At 45.5% G+C, this 18,379-nt stretch overlaps 1 protein-coding gene across 2 annotated transcripts; it reads right to left on the reverse strand.

Moving 5' to 3' along the window:
- Window positions 1–503: 503 nt before the first annotated feature.
- Cuzd1 (CUB and zona pellucida like domains 1) lies at window positions 504–13,210 on the reverse strand. 2 transcript variants are annotated; one of them, XM_075974865.1, is made up of 9 exons: window positions 13,114–13,210; window positions 11,010–11,160; window positions 8,992–9,206; window positions 7,541–7,691; window positions 7,013–7,230; window positions 5,886–6,058; window positions 4,255–4,646; window positions 2,494–2,762; window positions 504–861 (listed from the first exon to the last, which is right to left on the reverse strand). In XM_075974865.1, exons 1-9 carry the CDS (start codon window positions 13,193–13,195, stop codon window positions 689–691), a joined length of 1,824 nt encoding a protein of 607 aa, XP_075830980.1. In that variant the 5' UTR covers window positions 13,196–13,210; the 3' UTR covers window positions 504–688. The 2 variants fall into 2 exon arrangements, with proteins under 2 accessions (XP_075830980.1, XP_075830981.1); XM_075974866.1 differs by lacking the exons at window positions 11,010–11,160; window positions 13,114–13,210 and adding an exon at window positions 9,573–9,605.
- Between the last annotated feature and the right edge of the window lie 5,169 nt (window positions 13,211–18,379).

Below are 18,379 nucleotides of genomic sequence, written 5' to 3' on the forward strand. Positions count from 1 at the left end.
AATTCTGGGAGAAAGAAAGCCAAGTCAGGCAGTCGCCATAGCTCTCCTCTCTGAGATGGATGCTGGTTAACAATATTCCCGGTCTCGTGGTGCTACACTCATTAGAAATGGGATAATCAAGATGTGAGCGTTAGCCAGTAAGAGGCTAGAGCTAATGGGTCAAGCAGTGTTTAAAAGAATACAACTTGTGTGTTGTTATTTCCGGGTATAAAGCTAGCCGTGCGGGAGCTGGGCAGGAACGCAGCCCGCAGCTCCCTACTACAGTCCTTCACTTCAGTTTCAAACTAGAACCTTCTAGCATTCATATTTGCATTTATTCTTTAACTTTTATAGATGACATGTTTTATTTAGCCTCCGAGAAAGAAGCTGAGTTGGATGTAATGACTCACACTTTTAGTTCCGGCACTGCAAGTGCAGAGGCAGGGTCTCAGGGAATTCAAGGCTAGCCTGGTGTAAATGGCAAGTTCCAGGCCAGAGCTCCATAGTGAGACCTCATCCAAAAATGGTGACCAGACATAATATTTATTCATTTCAGCCATCCCATAATAAAACACACCCGTCACCGTGATATGAACATAAAGGTACATGTGTTTCCTTTTCAGGCCTTCCTGGTTTATCCCTTGTGGGCACGGGGATCTGTTTCCGCCAGCACCCATGAGAAGATAAGGGGCCTTCTTAGGGTCAGCAGCTAGTAGACCTGCAGCCTCTGATAGCTGTGATCCATCCGCTGATTTACAAAGTGCCTCACTGTGACTGCAGCCACAATAATCACGTTGAGAGCAAGAACCATGAAGGAAAAGAGGTGCAGGTGGCTGAGAGGCTGGCTTGGAGTTTCTGCTGCATGTGTTTGAGGCAGAAGTCCTGGAATTAGAAATAGTTTTACTATTAGTATTGAAAATTTTGGCAGTATTCATAATTTCATGTTATGCACTATCGATCTTTTTTATTACTTTAAAAAATAGCAATCCAAAAAAAAATACCAATCCAAATTCCCATTCCCTCCCCTCCTCCCACTCCTCTCCCACTCCCTCTACAGACCCACCCATCCCACCCCCTCCAATCCTAAGAGAGTGAAATGTATCCTGCCCTGTGGAAAGTCCAAAGCCGTCCCTACTACATCTAGGTTGAGCAAGGTATACATCCAAAGAGAATAGGATCCCAAGAAGCCAGTACATGCAGTAGAGACAAATCCCAGTATCACTATCAGTGGCCACTCAGTCTGCCCCAACTGTCAACCACATTCAGAGGGACTAATTTGTTCCCATGCTCGTTCGTTCCTGGTCCAGTTGGAGTTGATGAGCTATCATTAGCTCAGGGAAACTGTCTCAGTGGATGAACCCCTCATGGTCTTGAGTTCCCCAGACCCCCCAAAAAATTAATATGGTATATACTCACTCATAAGTGGATACTAGCCATAAACAAAGGACATTGAGCCTATAGTTCATGATCCTAGAGAAGCTAAATAATAAGGTGAACCCAAAGAAAAACATATATAGACCAACCTAGAAATGGGAAACAGACAAGATCGTCAGGCAAAATTTGGGAGCATGGGGGCAGGGGGTAGAAGGAAGGGAAGAAGGGGGAGATGAGGAAAACTTGAGGGAATGGGTAGTCAAGATGGAGGAAGGACAGATATGAGAGCAAGGAAAGAGATATCTTGAGTGAGGGAGCCATTATGAGGTTAGCAAGAAACCTGGCTCTAGAAAAATACCCAGGAATAGACAAGGATGACCCAGCTAAGACCCTAAGCAATAGAGGAGAGGGTGCCTGAACTGGCCTTGCCCTGTAGTCAGACTGATGATTATCTTAAATATCACCAGAGAACCTTAGTCCACCAACAGATGGAAACAGAGGCAAAGACCTACATCGGAGCACTGGACTGAGCTCCCAAGGTCCAGAAGAAGAGAGGAAATTGTGAGAATATGAGCCCTATGAATCTTATGCATGAATTAATAATACGTAATTTCAACTTAATAGAGGGGGACAATTCTCAAACAATCTGAAGTCATCATATGTTTTATCTTAGATAAAACTCTAGACAGTCTTTGAGTCTTTCCTATATAACCTATCAGGTTTCAGTATGCCCGGAAGTAAATAGGTTGTCTTATGTTAATATAAAATGGTCTATTGTGAAAAGATAATTTTTTTTCCTGAATAAGCTCTGGTGTAGTTAAAATGGATTATTTCTAATTTGATTATCTGCTTAGACATCTATAACAAGGAACTGGGAAGCTCCAGGAAAGTTGTTTGTAGCAATGGGGAGAGTACACCTCCGTGCTTAAAGGCTGCATGAATGGTACAGTACTGGTGTACTATGGATTTATATGTGCACATACGGTATACATGACGGAACTAGTCCTCATGTGCGCTTAGTCATTTGTATGCTAGAATTTCTACTTTAAATCTCTAAACTGTACATCTCAGGAACAACAGAGTTGAGCCCCATTTCACGAGCCACGAGGCATCCTTAGATCATGAACAGCGTGTTCCTACCTGAGTCTCCATTTGCACGTCGGTCCCTCCTCAGGCGTATTGGTCCTATGACAGAATCAGTCTTCCACTTGTATGACGAAATCTCTCGTTTCCTTCTTGAGATGCAGCCTTGATTGCAGCGAGACGTTTCATCGTTGGTATCACAGATCAAGATCTTACACTTCAGGTACACAGAGCTCAGATGTCTCAAGAATTTAAAGGCATTAAACTGGAATCTTCCATAGTGTCCAGATAAGGGATACACCTGGCAAGTCTCATCCTGACTACATCTGGAATAAAATGTAGGGACAGTCAGAAGGTGCATGGCAGCTGTTCCGTACGAAAGTGAGATGGTACAAGCTTTGTTCAATGCGTGAATCTAGGAAGCTCTCTAGAAAGACATCAGTGGTTCAGAGTGCTGTGAGCTTGAGCAGTGGAACTGGTTCTGGGAAAGGCAGTAAGGTTCTGCTGGGAGATTCCTGGCCCTGTGAGCTACCAAAACATCAGCACCTGCGCACTGGGGCTCAAACACCTCTCCTAAAGTGCTCGATATTGATGCGCAAGTGCAGCTGAATGCCCATCAGCTTTTAGTGGGAAAGGGGATTTTCTTTCAAAACACCGTGACCTTTTTTCTCAAAAAAAAAAAAGCTACATCTATTTACTTGAGAACATCATAGTCTAAGGATAGCACACATTAAAGAATCTTCCAAGTCCTTGCAGAAAATAGCCAAAATATACAAAAAGCAAAAACACAAATAGGCCCTTCTAGACAAAAGGTGAGTATTTTCCCCACCAGCAAATATTTTATAGTCACATTTTAAAAACCAAGGAATATGGACAGCCTCTCTAAATACTTTAACTTGAGTTATTTGTGGCTAGTACACAGTAACAATTTTTAAATGATCAAACTTAATTAAATTCCATATTAGGAAATTTATATACATGCATATATATCTGCATGTATTCATACAGATATATATGCATATACATAGATCATATTTGAAATACAAAACTTATTAAAATCATTACTACTGTGGACTGGGGAGACTGTTCAATCAGCAAAGTGCTTGATGCACCATCATGAGAACCTGAGTTCACTGCCCAACACCCACATGGAAGTCTAGTATGCCTGCGGTCCCAGTATTAGGGAGACAGAGTGGGGACAATGACTGAGTTGTTCCTGGCGTGCCATCTTAGCTGAATCCACAAGCTCTGGTTCAGTGAAAAAAAAAATAATAATGAGGGGATGGGGAGCTGGATCAGTGGTTAAAGAACCTGTTACGCAAGTGTGAGGACCAGAATTTGGATCCCTCGTCAGAACCTACACAAAAGCCAGGTGAGTGTGGTGGCCCATCTGTAATTCCAGCGCTCAGAAGGTAGAGTCAGGGAAAATCCCAAAGCAAGCCAGCTGGCCGGAATGGCCTGCCAGCATGTTCCACGTTCACCTGAGATACCCAGCCTCAATGAGTAAGATGTAGAGTAAGACTCTTGGCATCAACCTCAGGCCTCCACAGAGGCCTACACCCGTTCATGTGGATACCCACGTGTGCCAATGCACAAGGAACATGTATTCATACACATACCACACATACACGTAAATAAGAAAAATTAATTAAGAATCAGGCAGTCTTTGAGGAAGACAACAGACACCCATCTCTAGCCTCCATGTGCACACATGTACACATTCACTCATTCACCCACAAACGCATACACACATCAAAGAGAAAAGGAAAACTAATACTTCTGCTGGCAAACACAGAGAGCCACTACATGAGTGCATACCCGCTGTTGATTAAGTCATAGGTTGGAGATGAGAAGTCAGAAGTGGGAGAGGCTCTGCATGTATCCAGAAACACCACCAGACTTGGATCTGAGGTGTGCAAAGTGACTTGGGCATAGAGAGTTTGGTTCAAATCCACATAATACGGTGAGTCCTGTATACGGTCTTCAAATGAGCTGGACTCATACAGAGCCATGCTGGTGTTGTATTTGCCCAGGACACTTTGGTTTTGTATGATGTCATCTTCTGTTATGTACATAATCTCCACAGTAGAATTGTACTCCATCTCACAGGTCACCACGATCTGGAGGTGCTTTTGACGGGTGATGACTGCAGACATCGGGGACTCGGTGAAGGCGATTATGTTGGTGTAAGAGATGGCGTGGTCCTCTATCTGCAGAATAAGAAGGAACTTAAATTTTATACATTAACCCATCAAGATTTCAGAGCACAGAGAAGGATAAGACTTGCAGGGAGCAACTTAATTTCCTTAAGTCAGCTTTCCCATCAAATACTCTCAACCTTGCACGTGTTGTACCGGAGCAGTGACCTACAGGAGGAAGAAATTTAAAGATACAGCTTGTGATAGGAAGAGTGAACATAGAATTGGGTAGGACTTTCCTTTGATTACATTGACATCACTGTGGACCGCAAATTTCCGGCTCTATAAAGACTGTAAACTCACCAGCCTGGGCCTGACTGCACAGACCTATAACCTCAGCTCCCAGGCAGGCTGAGGCAGGAGGATCACAAGTTCAAAGCCCACTTGAACTACAGAGTTCAAGTCCAGGGTGAACAATTTAGTGAGATCTTGTTTTGAAACAAAAATAAAAAGCAGACTGAGGCTATAGCTCGGCAGCAGAGGGCTTGCCAAGCAGGTGTGAGGCCCTGGGTTCTATAGAGGAAAGACTGAACTCTGCCTCAGTTCCTCCCTAAAGAGGCCTGAGTTCATGTGGCTAATCAGGCGGTTCCCCAAATGCATGTAGATAGAAGCCGGGCCTGAGTGCACCCTAGACATCCAGGAAATAAAGCCTGTGTGTTCATTTTTGGAAGAAAAAAAATGAACAGAAGAAAATATTTATTCTTAACAGTTCCTCTGGTCTAGCCTCTGTCCTCTTCAGTCACAGAGGGGTTTAAGGTTACAGTACGTATCTTAGAGGGGCCTTAAAGTGTTGACAGTACTTGAGCTCTTAAATGGTAGTTTTAAAATGTGCTGACCAAATCACAGACTTACGACATTTCGTATTTAAAATGTGGTTTTGCTTTCTGCCTTTTCAAGGAGAATAAGATCTTAAAATCCAGCTCAATTCTACCAAATACGAGATGTAACATTCTCCACACAACTTTTCCTGGTAAACTAGGGAACGCTGACCACGGACGTTCCAACTCCCTGCAGTGAGGTTTCAGAGCTCTTTGCCTCTGGGAAAAGCACCCATCCTCCAGTTACCCTGCAAATGAATGAGAAACTCTTGCCTCTGTGTATGACTGGGGGTGTGCACATCTATGAACATGCTTTCTTAGTCCAACCATGGGAGTTTGATGTCATTTGAGAAAGACGCACACAGCATCTTCATGCCTGTGTATGGCCGTGTGTTCAGGATTTGGCAGAACCCAGCTATGGGTTTCACAGTACCTTTTTGATTGTACCGCACTCATGCAGAGGGATAGAGAATTCTATGACGTTTGTCACACTCGGTCTGCAAGTTGGGTCATTTAGTTGCAAGTTATTCTCATTGTAGTTAAGTGACTGCAGGTACGATTTGCTTATGATGACTCTCATCTTGTCAGAAGCACAACTTAAAGATGCTACCAAGAACAAGGGGGAACGGAAGAGAAAGAACAATCACTTTTTGGTCAACTAGGAACTTTGCATTTTCAAGACTTCATGTGCAAAAGAATCTACTACAAGGTTAAATTTGCTGAGATTGGTGCCGCATGCCTATAATCCCAGCAGTTAGGAGGTAGAGGCAGATGGCTCTCTGTGGTTCTGGGTCAACCAGGGCTACATGGTGAGGCCTCATCTCAATAAACAAAACAAAAATAGACAACGTGAACCCACTGGGCTGGGAAGATAGCTGTAAGTAAGAGAACTTTCTGCGCAAGCATGAGGCCCTGAGTTAGAATCCCCAGCATCCTCATAAAAGCCAGGTGTGGCCGTGTTCATGACTGTAACCCTAGCACCGTTAGGGACTGAAGCAGCAGGATCACTAGGGTTTGCTGACTGCCAGCCTACCTCCAGACTTAGAAGGTAGAAGACTGACACAGGCACGTAGTCACTGAGTTTTTACAATGCCCATTGCTATCTTGTGTAGAGTTCTAATCTATACATCTAATAATTTTATACATTTTAATTAAAATAGTTACATTGTTTTCCCCCTTTTCCCATCCATTTCCTAATTCCATCCTAAATGCTCTCCCTCTAACTCTTTTCATGCCCCTGTTCCCAACTTCACAGCCTCTTCTTCCCCAATTATTACATTATATTTTTTAAATTATGTTATTATAGAAGACATTAAGTCAATCCAGACCCTGTATTCTACAGAAATCATTTTTAGCTTAATGGAATCATTTACTTCCTCCTGTAATAAGCAAGGCACAGAGCAGATGCTCAAGCCTCTGGTTTAGCTATATCCCCCAAGTACATGGGACAGGCTGGCAAACAAGGCTAGCCACACCCAAGATAAAACCTAAGAAGCAAAGTCTATGTACATAATAATCAAAGAGCTCAAAATAGGTTAAATATCATGAAAAGTAACTTACTAGTGTTGACATCTTCGGTATAAATTGAAGTATAGGAAGCAGAAAAGCCTCTGTAGGAATTGGCATAATCTGTAGATAGCACAACAGTCATGGAGTTTGAAGAAGACTCGAAGGTAGGCTGTCCACGACCACATAGTTGTTGGAGCAGGCCAGATGTGGTGGAGGGGCCATCGTACAGCGCGATGAAATCAAATCGGCAGTGATCATCCACTTCTAGGCTAAGAAGGAGACCTCCAATGTAAAAAGCTTTTCAAACCAATTCAGGTCTGTTGTCCATGGTTCCTTCTGAAGCCGTGGGGGATTTTTCCTTACAGTGACATCTCAGGTGGGTGATGACAAATCTAGAACCTTGTCAGTCCCCGCATGGGACACCAAACCTCCAGGAAAACCATCAACAGCACTGCTAAGTGTTTTCCTTCTACACTGGTTCCATGAAAAGTACCCACATAGGGGGCCTGAGATTCCCTCCCCCCCCCAAGGCTGACCTCCCAGGAGCTGGTGGTCACTACAGTAGGCCACAATACTTACAAGACCTCTTTAAAGTTGAGTTTTATCTGATAGCCTTTCTCCACTTGTATGTGCCACACACAGTATGCCAGCTCAGGGTGTGGCTTTGGATAATTGGGGCTGGTGAAGGATCCTTCCAGAGTGTCCAGGTAACCACCACAGTCTGGAATAGCTGAAAAGATACAAAGATGGTTGTCATTTTTCTGTGGCGTATGGGGTTTACTAGGTCCTCCCTGAGTGTCACACTGTCTTCTGTGCGGGTCACATTTGAGGCTTTCATCTTCTTTTGCCCTTGGGGTGTCTGAGAGCACAGCTCTGCTCTGCTGTCGAATGAATCATACTAAGTGATCTGATTGGCTAGAGAGACCCCGCCCCACCTGTATGGATCTGCAGAACACAGCCGCATCTGTGGGGCTAGTGCTGGAGGCTGCTCACCCACCTTCACCGTCCTGTCTCACTGGCTTCCAGCTGAGCAGCTGCTCTTCTAGACTGTGCTTTCCTAACAGGCCTGCTTGGACTTCAGCACAGAGTCCTCTGCTACTCTCTCCTCTCCCCGTACCCCTGTCATGCTAGAACTCAAAGCTCAGACATAACCTTTCTTGGCGCTTCCCTGCCATCATCAGTACAACAGGGGACAGCGCAACAAAGAGAACACAGAGAAGCGACCTGGAAAACCCTATGGAGCTATAAAACAGTCTAGGTTGACTGACTCGTAGAACCCACAACAGGTACAGTCTCCACGTCAGCTGTGAGGAGGTGGCGTGGGTCCAGCTCCAGGAGAGCTTGGTGTCTCCACCTTGGTGGTTCTGGAGCACACGATATCAATGTCAAGATGAGCTCTTCTAGGACATTGAGAGTGAAGCTGTCCTCAGGAAGCTGCTGGCTCGAGTCCATGGCATTCTACCTGAGGTCAAACTGGAACTGGGGGCCGAGTAGGTAGAATCATGTAGCATCTGCCTAAGATAAGCTCAGCCTCCCTCCACAGGTGCTCCCCACTCTTGTTGTCAGAATCACCCCCAGGAACCTGAGAGATACAAAGGTGCAAGAGCCTCAACTCACATCGGATGTATCAGACCAGGGGAGTCTGGTCCCTGAGAGATGTCACAGAGATCTCAGGTAACTAAACAGTCTCTCTCCTTTGGGCTCAGGCACAGCGCTTGCTGACCTGTAGCTATCTGCAGAGCCAAATCTGTCTCTCCAGGGGACTCCAGTTAGAGGGAAAGCTCTTCAAGTTTCCCCAGAAGCAAAGAATCAGATTTTCAAAGGTGGCGACTGAATCTGTGGTTCCTGCACACAGAACTGGAGAGCTGCCTTTCCTCCAGGGAGGACTCAAGAGCACGATGTCGTCCCCAGGGAGGACTCAAGAGCGCAATGTCCTCAGGGAGGACTCAAGAGCGCAATGTCCCCAGCAGGAACTGGTGGGACCTGTGCTTGCAAGGGGCTGTGGAAAGGATGTGCCAAGGACAACTTACAGTTATCAGGGGAGAAGAAGTAGTAGAAGATAAAGACGCTTCTCTGGACACGTGTAGGGTCTGTGACTATCTGAAACGTCAGCGAATTGGAGGATGATTCGAATACAGGCACGAAGTCGTTTTCACTGCAGACCTTCCCTAGCAGAGGCTCGGAGGTGGAGGGTCCATCAAACACCTCGATGCTCTCATTTTCACACCGTCCATCCGGATCAAGCCTGGGAACAGAACACACCTGTGGTTGGAGAAGAGCCACTGGCAAAGTGGTTTCAATATATTGTCCCTGTTCAGAGCAGCACAACAGTTTCTAAAGTTGGAGCAAAATGGGTCATTTAAACCTCTCCAAGTCCAGTCATGAGCCCCACCCTTCTTCAACATTACACCACAGAAAGTGAACTCACTGCCAGTGCGAGTGAGTGCTCAGAAGCAGGCCTAGAATCCAGGGCTGCGGGCTCCCCCTTCCATTGCCCCTGTTCCCCTGTGCCTGCATGAACTAGCTGGTATAGAATCTTTAAGTCAGAGTCCAGCCTCACTGCTATCTGATATCCAAGCGTGTTGAAAATCAACTCCTCCTCCATTGCTACCTTCCGGTGCAGCATCTTCCATCTTCCCCTTCTTCCCCACAATATGTATGCTCAATTTGAAGGATGGTCCAGTGCCCTGCACTGAGCACGCAGCCCAGGGTTTCTATTTTCTGCCCGTGCTGTCAGATTCTTTCCCAATGCCCACAGAGGAGCTATGTCCAAGATGGCTTTGAGCCAATATCACAGCCCAGAGAAGCTGAGCTCCTTCCACCTTCACCTCCCTGCTCTATAGCTTTGAACCAGAAATTTGACCTTGCTTTCTCTTTTGTAAAAGGACCATCACACTTGACGTTAATGTGAGGTTTTTGGTTTTGGTATTCCTAGCATGAAGCAGCTACCACAGGCTTTGTTCACAAGAATCTGCCCCCATGAACACTGTTTTCTTCCTGCTGAGCTTTGCTCTTAACCACAGTTCTGCTATTTTTCTTTATAGATCAAATGTGGGGAGGGGTGGAGGCTTCCCATAGCTCTACTGATTCAGGAAGGCAGTGAGTTTGCCTTCTTTGCATTGGACTGAAGGTCAGCCAATTCCTGCTTCTGCCATGTAGAGCCCTGGTTCTCCAAGGATGGTGGCTGGAACAGCAGCATCAGAGTCACTAGAGAATTTGTTTCCTGTGCAGATTTTCAGTCTCTACCCATATTATTTAAATTAGGGAATAAGGACCCCAACATGGTCCAGCATGTGACTTTGATGAGCCCTCTTTGTGATTCTGGCAACTACAGAGTGAGAACCATTAACATGGTATAAGAACAGGGGTCCAAAAGCCAGGAGGCTGGAATTCCATCCCCTTCCTTCATCTATTATGTGGTGGCCCTGGTCCCGAGAGTGGTTTCTCTGAACTTCCTTATCTACTGAATTGGGTTGCACCTGCTACAGAGAGGTGCTGAGAACTCACTAGGGCAGATCTTATGAAGTTCCAAGACTTTGTAGTACACGGAGTCTAGGATCTTAGCATGGCATAGTGAGGGCATCACAAAATGGAGAAATGTATGCTGTTTTTAAATAAAATTTCAAAATTTGTCAAGGCTAGATCCTTGGAGACTGTGATCTCACTGTATAGGATGAAGTCTTGGACTGGGTTTGGAAGCTTCTGTGGTAGTTCTAATGTAGATGAGAGTTTGGGACTAGAGTTTAAGATTTTAAGGTCTAGAACTAGACTAGCTAAATACCAACCTTCATGGTTTTAGTTCTGTGCTCTAGTTGACTGACATTAGCAAGCTCCTTGAGTCTGGACCTTTAGCACTGGCCTCACAGAACCTGTGTGACTCAGAATTTGGCATGCCACTCTTCATTGATGACCAGCAGCCATAACTATAATCATCATCATTAACATCAACATGGGGACTCCTTCATTTTCTGGAGGCATCTGAGTTACCTCATCTCCCCCAACATGGTTAGAGGCAGCACCCCCTTGAGAAACTGAAGCCTCCACTTACTGGATGTGGGAGAAGATGATTCGGATGCTCTGGTTTTCAGGTCTCTCTATGGTCCAGATGCAGGTCTCGTCAGCATTGAGCTGTAGGATGAAGGCTTTGTGGGTCTCTCCAAGATTGGACCCTGCCAGACTGGCCGTGCATGTTGATCTGCCTGGTAGATACCATAGTTAGCACTGAGGAAAGGAGCAGTCCCTGCCCCCTCAGCAGGCACAAGGATTCGACATCCCACAAGGAATACAATAGACCTAGGAACAGGAAGGTGATTGGTGAAATACTGCAGTTGCTGCAAACCACGACACAATCAATGGCTTTGGCCTTTGTGTCCTGGGGGAGAAATTGTAAGTCATCTACATGTGGTCCATATTAGGGCCTGAAGGAAGACCAGTCTAGAGTAGATAAACAATTCTTAAAATCTAGCAGTTAAAAGACAAGGCCACGCATCCGGTTCCTTGTTTTATGGTATTCTTGAGTGTGTGAAAGAGTGGGTCTCTGACTCTTGTGCCTTTTCTTAGGCTCTTTTCCTTCTGTTGGCTTGTCTTGTCCAACTTCAGTGTGAGAGGTTTTGTTGTAGCTCGTTGTTTTTTGTTTTGTTATTTATAAATGAAGGAATGAGTGAGGGGATGAATTAAAATCAGGATTTCAGTGTAAAGGTTAACAACAGAACTGTCATTTGTACCTGCTGGAACAGGAAAAATTAGTTTTCTCCAATGGAGTGACATTGTCTATATCAGCTATTCCAGGGCAGACCTTATGTTCAGTAGTTGACCAACATATAATGGACTCGACACATTTTTTGTGCGTGTGCATTTATTTGTTTTTTTGTTGTTGTTGTTGTTTTTTCTTTCAGTCTTGATGTTCTTTGTTTTCTAGGTTTTGTTTTTTATTGGGTCTTCAGCTTGTTTTTGAGAAAGAATTCAAAGTTGGGTGGGTAGAGAGAAGGAGAAGATCTGGAAGGACTTGGGGAAGGAGAATAATATGAACAAAATGTTTAAAGTTAAAGTTGTTTTATATAATAAAATTATTGAAAAAAGAAAGATGAGGCCAGTGAGATGGCTCAGCGGGTAAAGGCACTTGTTGACAAGACTGACAACCGGAATCCAGTCCCGAGAACACACATGGTAGAAGGAGAAAACCAACAGCCAGAAGTTGTGCACTATAACATGTGAGGACGCATTTGCTTGAGCACACATGTTTAAAAATATAGAAAGAAACATTAAAGACAAAGAACCCAGTGGAAAATGGGTAAAACAAGGAGAAGCAGCATATATTTGCAACGGCAGCATTAGGAAGTCTGAGGAAGGAGTCTCCCATGCAAGAGGCCACCTGGGATTTGTTGTAAGACCCAGCCTCATAAATACACACACACACACACTCCAGCAAAGACAAAATAGATAGATTTTCCAAATAAGACTGATGATCCAAACCCCTATATATTTAGAAACAAATCTTCGTGTGTTCTATTTCACCTGTGACTGATGAATGAAACTTCGGTGTTCCCCTAACCATAATTAGTTTTGCATTTGTCAGGGAAGAGAAAGCAAAGATAATTGAGAAGGGTAGCTCAGCTCCACCCACCCAGGATCAGCATCTTCACTGAAACCTGCTGTGAATTTATCAGTGCTTCCCTCTCCTCCTCTCTTTTTGATTTTAGAAATGTTCCATGTGTAGTTCTGGTCACAAGTGCTATCATATTGGAAAACTTTAGACGCTTTCCCTTTTAAGAGAGACCCTTTCTTGTATATAGTATCTGTTAGAACTGCCAGAGTATGGCTCTGTATGAATTTACCCTCAAAAGTTCAGCAACTGAAATTCACACTCTCTTAAAAATTATGTCAATACCTATTCCCTTTGGTGTACAGCCTTAAGACCTGATGCTAAAATGAAGTTACACAGAGAAATCGTGTGTGCCTTGTCTATTTCAGGGAACACAGCTTGGGCAATAAGGACCTGACCACTAAAGCACCCCTCTTCCAGACAGCACCAAGGGGAGTTATTCTCTGTACGGAGGGCAGCATATAGGAAAGCTTTCTAGGCTTTGGAAGAGGCCCACTGGTAAAAGCAGGTCTTCCATGTGTGAACTAAAGAATTTGGTTCCATTTCTTACCTTCAGCCACCGTGGACGTCAGCTGTGCACCACAGGAGGCAACTAAAGCGGCCCAAATGAACAGCCTTCCAGTGACCTCCATCTTTGCAGCATGCCTCAGGGCTCGCAGGCTTTTATATTTCTGAGTTTCATAAGCTTTCTGGCACCTCGGGAAACGTCAGTTTGGCCACGCCAGCGGTGGTGCTGGTGAGAACGCCACAGCTGTGGGGCTGCATCCTGGCCAGCAGTCTCCCATATTGCACTCGTTCTTCCAGGTCACTCCTCAAAGGGCTGTGCGCCAGCAGCCCAATTCTACACAGGGCTCAGCAGCTCCATCACAGCTTCCCCGGCCTTGATCTGTACTTGGACCTTGGCCCCATCTGTGCAGATCATGAGTGAGGTGGTACCACTAGCTTGAGGGCTGGGGAGGAGGAGCAGAGGATGGGGAGGGTAGCACAGTGCAGGTCAGGCCTCCCTGCAAGGATTTCTGGCCCTGTCCCTCTGAAGCAGATAAAGTGGGTGGTTTAGAATCCATCAGGCACCGAGCCTGCAACTCTAAGACAGAAGTCCTGGTGTCTAACAGGAGACTAGGAAGAAGGGTGTGTATGTGAAAAGGTTGCCCATTCCTTCACCCATTTGCTTTCCACTCAGTCATTGAGAACACGTTCATGGCTCACTGTTCTAGGAGTTGGGAATGCAGAACTGAGCACAAGACACATAGATTTTATTCTTGTGGAACTGCATTCTAAGTGGGGAAAATAAATAGCAAATGAAAAATCCATATAGGGGCAAGTGGGTTGCCGGTGCTAAAACAGGGCACTTGGATAAAATGTGGGAACCTTGGGAGGGAAAAGATGCAAATTAGGGCAAAGCCAAGGCTTCTTGAAAAGATAAAACAGAAGAAAACACAGAATAATAGAGACGATCATTTAAGATCTTACTTGAGAGATTTAAGATAAAAGTGCATGTGTAAAGGCCCTGGGGCAGGAACTTCTCTCATCCATGTGTGAAAGAGAGGGGAAGGGAGATGGAGGAAAGGCCAGGCAATAGTTGATGGAGACAGACATGTAGGGCAGGGAGAACCTCAATCATGTTTAACTTCACATGGAACTTTTCAGTGAATGGCCAGTTCTAGGAATGGTGGTTTAAATGAGAGCGTCCCCACAAGGCTACTGTATTTGAATTTGCTCCCCAATTGGTAGGATTGTTTAGGAGGATGAGACGATGTGGCGGCCTTATTGAAGGAGGTATGCCAGTGGGAATGGGATTTGAGGTGTGAAAATCCCACCCACACCTTTCCCAGTTAGCTTGTTCTGCCTCATGCTTGTGGATCAGATGCAAGCTCCCAGTTACTGCTTCATTGCCATGTCTGACTGCCTGCCTGCAATCATGCTACCTACCATAATAGTCATCGACTCACCCTCTGGAACCATAAACCCAAACAAATCCTTCTTCTCTAAGTTGTCTTGGTCATGGTATCATATCACAGCAACAGAAAAGTCACTAAGATGATAGGAATCATCCAGAAGCCCCTTGAGGATCAAATGAAGCATGGTTACCTAGAATGAAACCTTCCTGTACCCCTCCACTCTTATGTGTTTCTCCAGATTCCCTGATGTCCAATCCTCATTTTGTCCTGAACTGTGATTTTTGGGAGGGGAAAGTTCAACTGTGCCCCAGCAAGGTGAGCCTCGCTAAGGAGTGACCCTTGCATTGAGGAGTAGTGTTTACAAGGAGTTTGGGAACTCCCAGATCCCTACACAGCTCTGTGGATTCCTATTCACACAAGCACTCACCTAAGAGTCAGTGACGTAGTGTTTATGTGGGGCAGTGGGTGGGATACCTGCACTGGCATCCTTCTCATTACTAAGAACTGTCCACAGTTGGCTATATCTGTGCACAGTCACCCCATACGGGGTGTGGCCTAAATCACTCATTCTTCTCATGACTGGAATCTCCTCTCTCCCCTGTCCCTAGGCATCAGTGTGTGAGAAGTCTTTGTAGCCACCTGGGAGGGGAGGAACACCTCGGGTCCAGGTAGGTAGAAACCTGCTTTGTGCCATGGCCATGAGTCAGGGTTTCTATGGGCCAGGAAGACCTCCTCTCACAGATGGTCCCTACACAAGTCCCACTCTAAAGTAAAGTAAGGGGTGGCTGGGGGAGGTCATGGAGCTGCTCAGAGTGAAGGCCAAGTTGAGTTTCAAGAAGAATCCGTTTGCTTGCAAAATTCACAATGTCATTGGGGTAAAAAAGACAATGACATTGTGAATTTTGCGTGCAAATGGATGAAAATAGAAAACACTATCCTGAGTGAGGTAACCCAGACCCAAAAAGATGAACATGAGATGTACTCACTCATAATTGGTTTCTAGACATAAATAAAGGACATTGAGCCTATAATTTGTGATCCTAAAGAAGCTAAATAAGAAGATGAACCCAAAGAAAAACATATAGTCATCTGCCTGGATATGGGAAGTAGACAAGATTATAGGGCAAAAACTGGGAACTTGGGGGTGGGGTGGGATGGGGGTAATTGGAAATGGGGGGAGAAAAGTGAGAAGGGGAGTATGGGGGGAGCTTGGGGGAATGGGATGGTTGGGATAGTGGAAGAGTGGATATGGGAGTAGGGAAATATATATCCTAATTAAGGGAGCCATCTTAGGGTTGGCAAGAGACTTGACTCAAGAGGGGCTCGCAGGTGTCCAGGGAGATATCCCCAGATAGTGCCTTGGGCAACTGAGGAGAGGGAACCTGAAATGACCCTATCCTATAGCCATACTGATGAATATCTTGCACATCACCTTAGAATCTTCATCTGGCAATCGATGGAGATAGAGACAGAGATCCACATTGGAGCACCGGACTGAGCTCCCAAGGTCCAAATGAGGAGCAGAAGGAGGGAGAACATAAGCGAGGAAGTCAAGACCGCAAGGGGTGCACCCACCCACTGTGACAGTGGGGCTAATCTATTGGGAGCTCACCAAGGCCAGCTGGATTGGGACTGAACAAGCATGGGATGAAACCGGACTCTCTGAACATGGTGGACAATGAAGGCTGATGAGAAGCCGAGGACAATGGCACTAGGTTTCGATCCTACTGCATGAACTGGCTTTGTGGCAGCCTAGCCTGTTTGGATGTTCACCTTCCTGGACCTGGATGGAGAGGGGAGGACCTTGGATTTCCCACAGGGCAGGGAATCCAGACTGCTCTTCAGATTCGAGAGGGAGGGGGAATGGCGTAGGGGGACAGGGAAAGGAGTGGGGAGAGGGGGAGAGTAGTGGGGAGAGGGGGAGAGGAGTGGAAGAAGGGGGAGAGGAGTGGGAGGAGGGGGAGGGAAATGGGAGGCGGGAAGGAGGCAGAAATTTTTTTAACAAAAAAAATTTTAAAAATTCAAAATAAAGAAAAAAAAGAAGAATCCGTTAGTTGTAAAAGCCCTGTGTGTGTTCTGACCTGCTGCCTATGATGAAATCCTCCAATTGCCTTGTCCCACCTTCCTCATGTCCCTTCTAATACCCAAACTAGACGACGGGTAAGGACAAGCTGCCACAGGTCTCCCCATATCATGTACTCAGCTCCCCACTGGCTGAGGTTAGAAGCTCCTCAAGTGTTTCCTATCCATGAGGACCTTGCTGTTAGAACAAAGATTCAAAGCCAAGTAAGGGATGAAGACAATGTTCTGGAAACTCATGAGAGACAGATTGGTTCCCCTAGAGAATCATGGGGCAGTGCCCTGGAGCACCTAGTACAGAGGTGGGGCTGGAGTGGGGCAGGCATGCAAGCATGGTATCTGAAGAGCACCTGCATCCCTTACTGCATCCCCCACATGTTGTCCATCCATAGGAGGCAGCTGCTCTTGCCATTTCCTGTTCCGTTCCTTCTTCTTAATTCCCCTCAGTAGGTGGCAGCCCATCACTAGTTAATAGCTCTGTCTGTGAACTCTTTCTGTGGTGCCCAAAGGCCTAGCTAAGGAGAGGAAATTCATGGTGATTGCAGGTGAGGCATCTGTGCTAGGAAGGGGCTGCAGGGGCCTCATAGACAGAACAGAAGTGCTGAAGGTGCACCCTCTTACCTGTGCCGTGATGAAGGGCACCTGGGCTTCTGGCTTGGGTTACAGGTTTATGGTGTAGTTGATTTTATCAGCAGAATCAGCACTGGCCAGTGGGAAAAGGATCTAAAGAGGACACCTGGTTCTGAACAGATGTGAAATCTGGGTGGTCAGTGGTGGGGGACAGTCACAGGTTTGCCTGCTCCTGTTAGCACACACGCTCGCTGTCTTTTCTGAAGAGGGGGCTACTCTAACTCAGATCAGCTCAAACTCAGGGTAGTTGATGGTGACCTTGAACACCCAATTGATGTGGGATTCCCCTCTGTGCTGTGAATACCATTGGTTAATAAAGAAGCTGTTTTGGGCCTGCATTCGGGTAGAGCAGAGCTAGGTGGGGAATACTAAATTGAATGCTGGGATCAAGGAAGCAGGTTCAGGAGAAGCCACGGAGCTGCTGCTAGAGACAGACACATTGAAATCTTGCTGGTAGGCCATGAGCCTCGTGGGAAAATATAAAATAATGGAGATGGGTTATTTCTGCATGTAAGAGCTAGCTGGCAATACACTTAAGTAATTGGCCAAGAGGTGATTTAATTGGGATTCCCCTGCTTCCACCTCCCAGGTGGGATTATAGGGCATAATTAGGCTACACATTCCTTTTCTTTAGAAGCCACAAAGATGACCCCATCATTAAATTCCAGCCCGTGTAAATGGAGATATATTCCACCAGGATGTACCCACTATCTCCCAGTGAGTGACACCACGTTGGGAAATTGACAAGCTGTACTGAGGAGGAACAACCTCCCATACTTTATTGCGACTAAAATTAGACATGCCCCTAAATCAACCTACCCGTTCCTTCTGGGTTTGAAAAAGTGCGGGGCACTTATATTTTCTATTCATTTTCCTGTTTGATCCAAAATGTATTATATGCCCGCCTGCCTGAATCTCATAGTGGGTATTGGTATAAGAAGTATAACTAAGAAACATAATTGCGACAGACATTGTTTTCAATATTGTACGTTTATACGAAAGTACATAAATACCATGGTAGATGATACACGACAACAGAAACACTATAGAAAGTGGATTGATTAAGAAAATATTCCACTAGGGAATTGAAATATTGATCGTGAAGATTCCTTTTCATCCACCACTGCAAAGTCAGAGTCCTTCACTTACGCTACAAATGCAAGGTGGGAGGGCACCAACATCTGTATAGACACTGCAGGCATCACAGCA

The sequence above is a fragment of the Microtus pennsylvanicus genome, chromosome 5 (genome assembly GCF_037038515.1).
Source record: "Microtus pennsylvanicus isolate mMicPen1 chromosome 5, mMicPen1.hap1, whole genome shotgun sequence".
NCBI lineage: Eukaryota > Metazoa > Chordata > Mammalia > Rodentia > Cricetidae > Microtus > Microtus pennsylvanicus.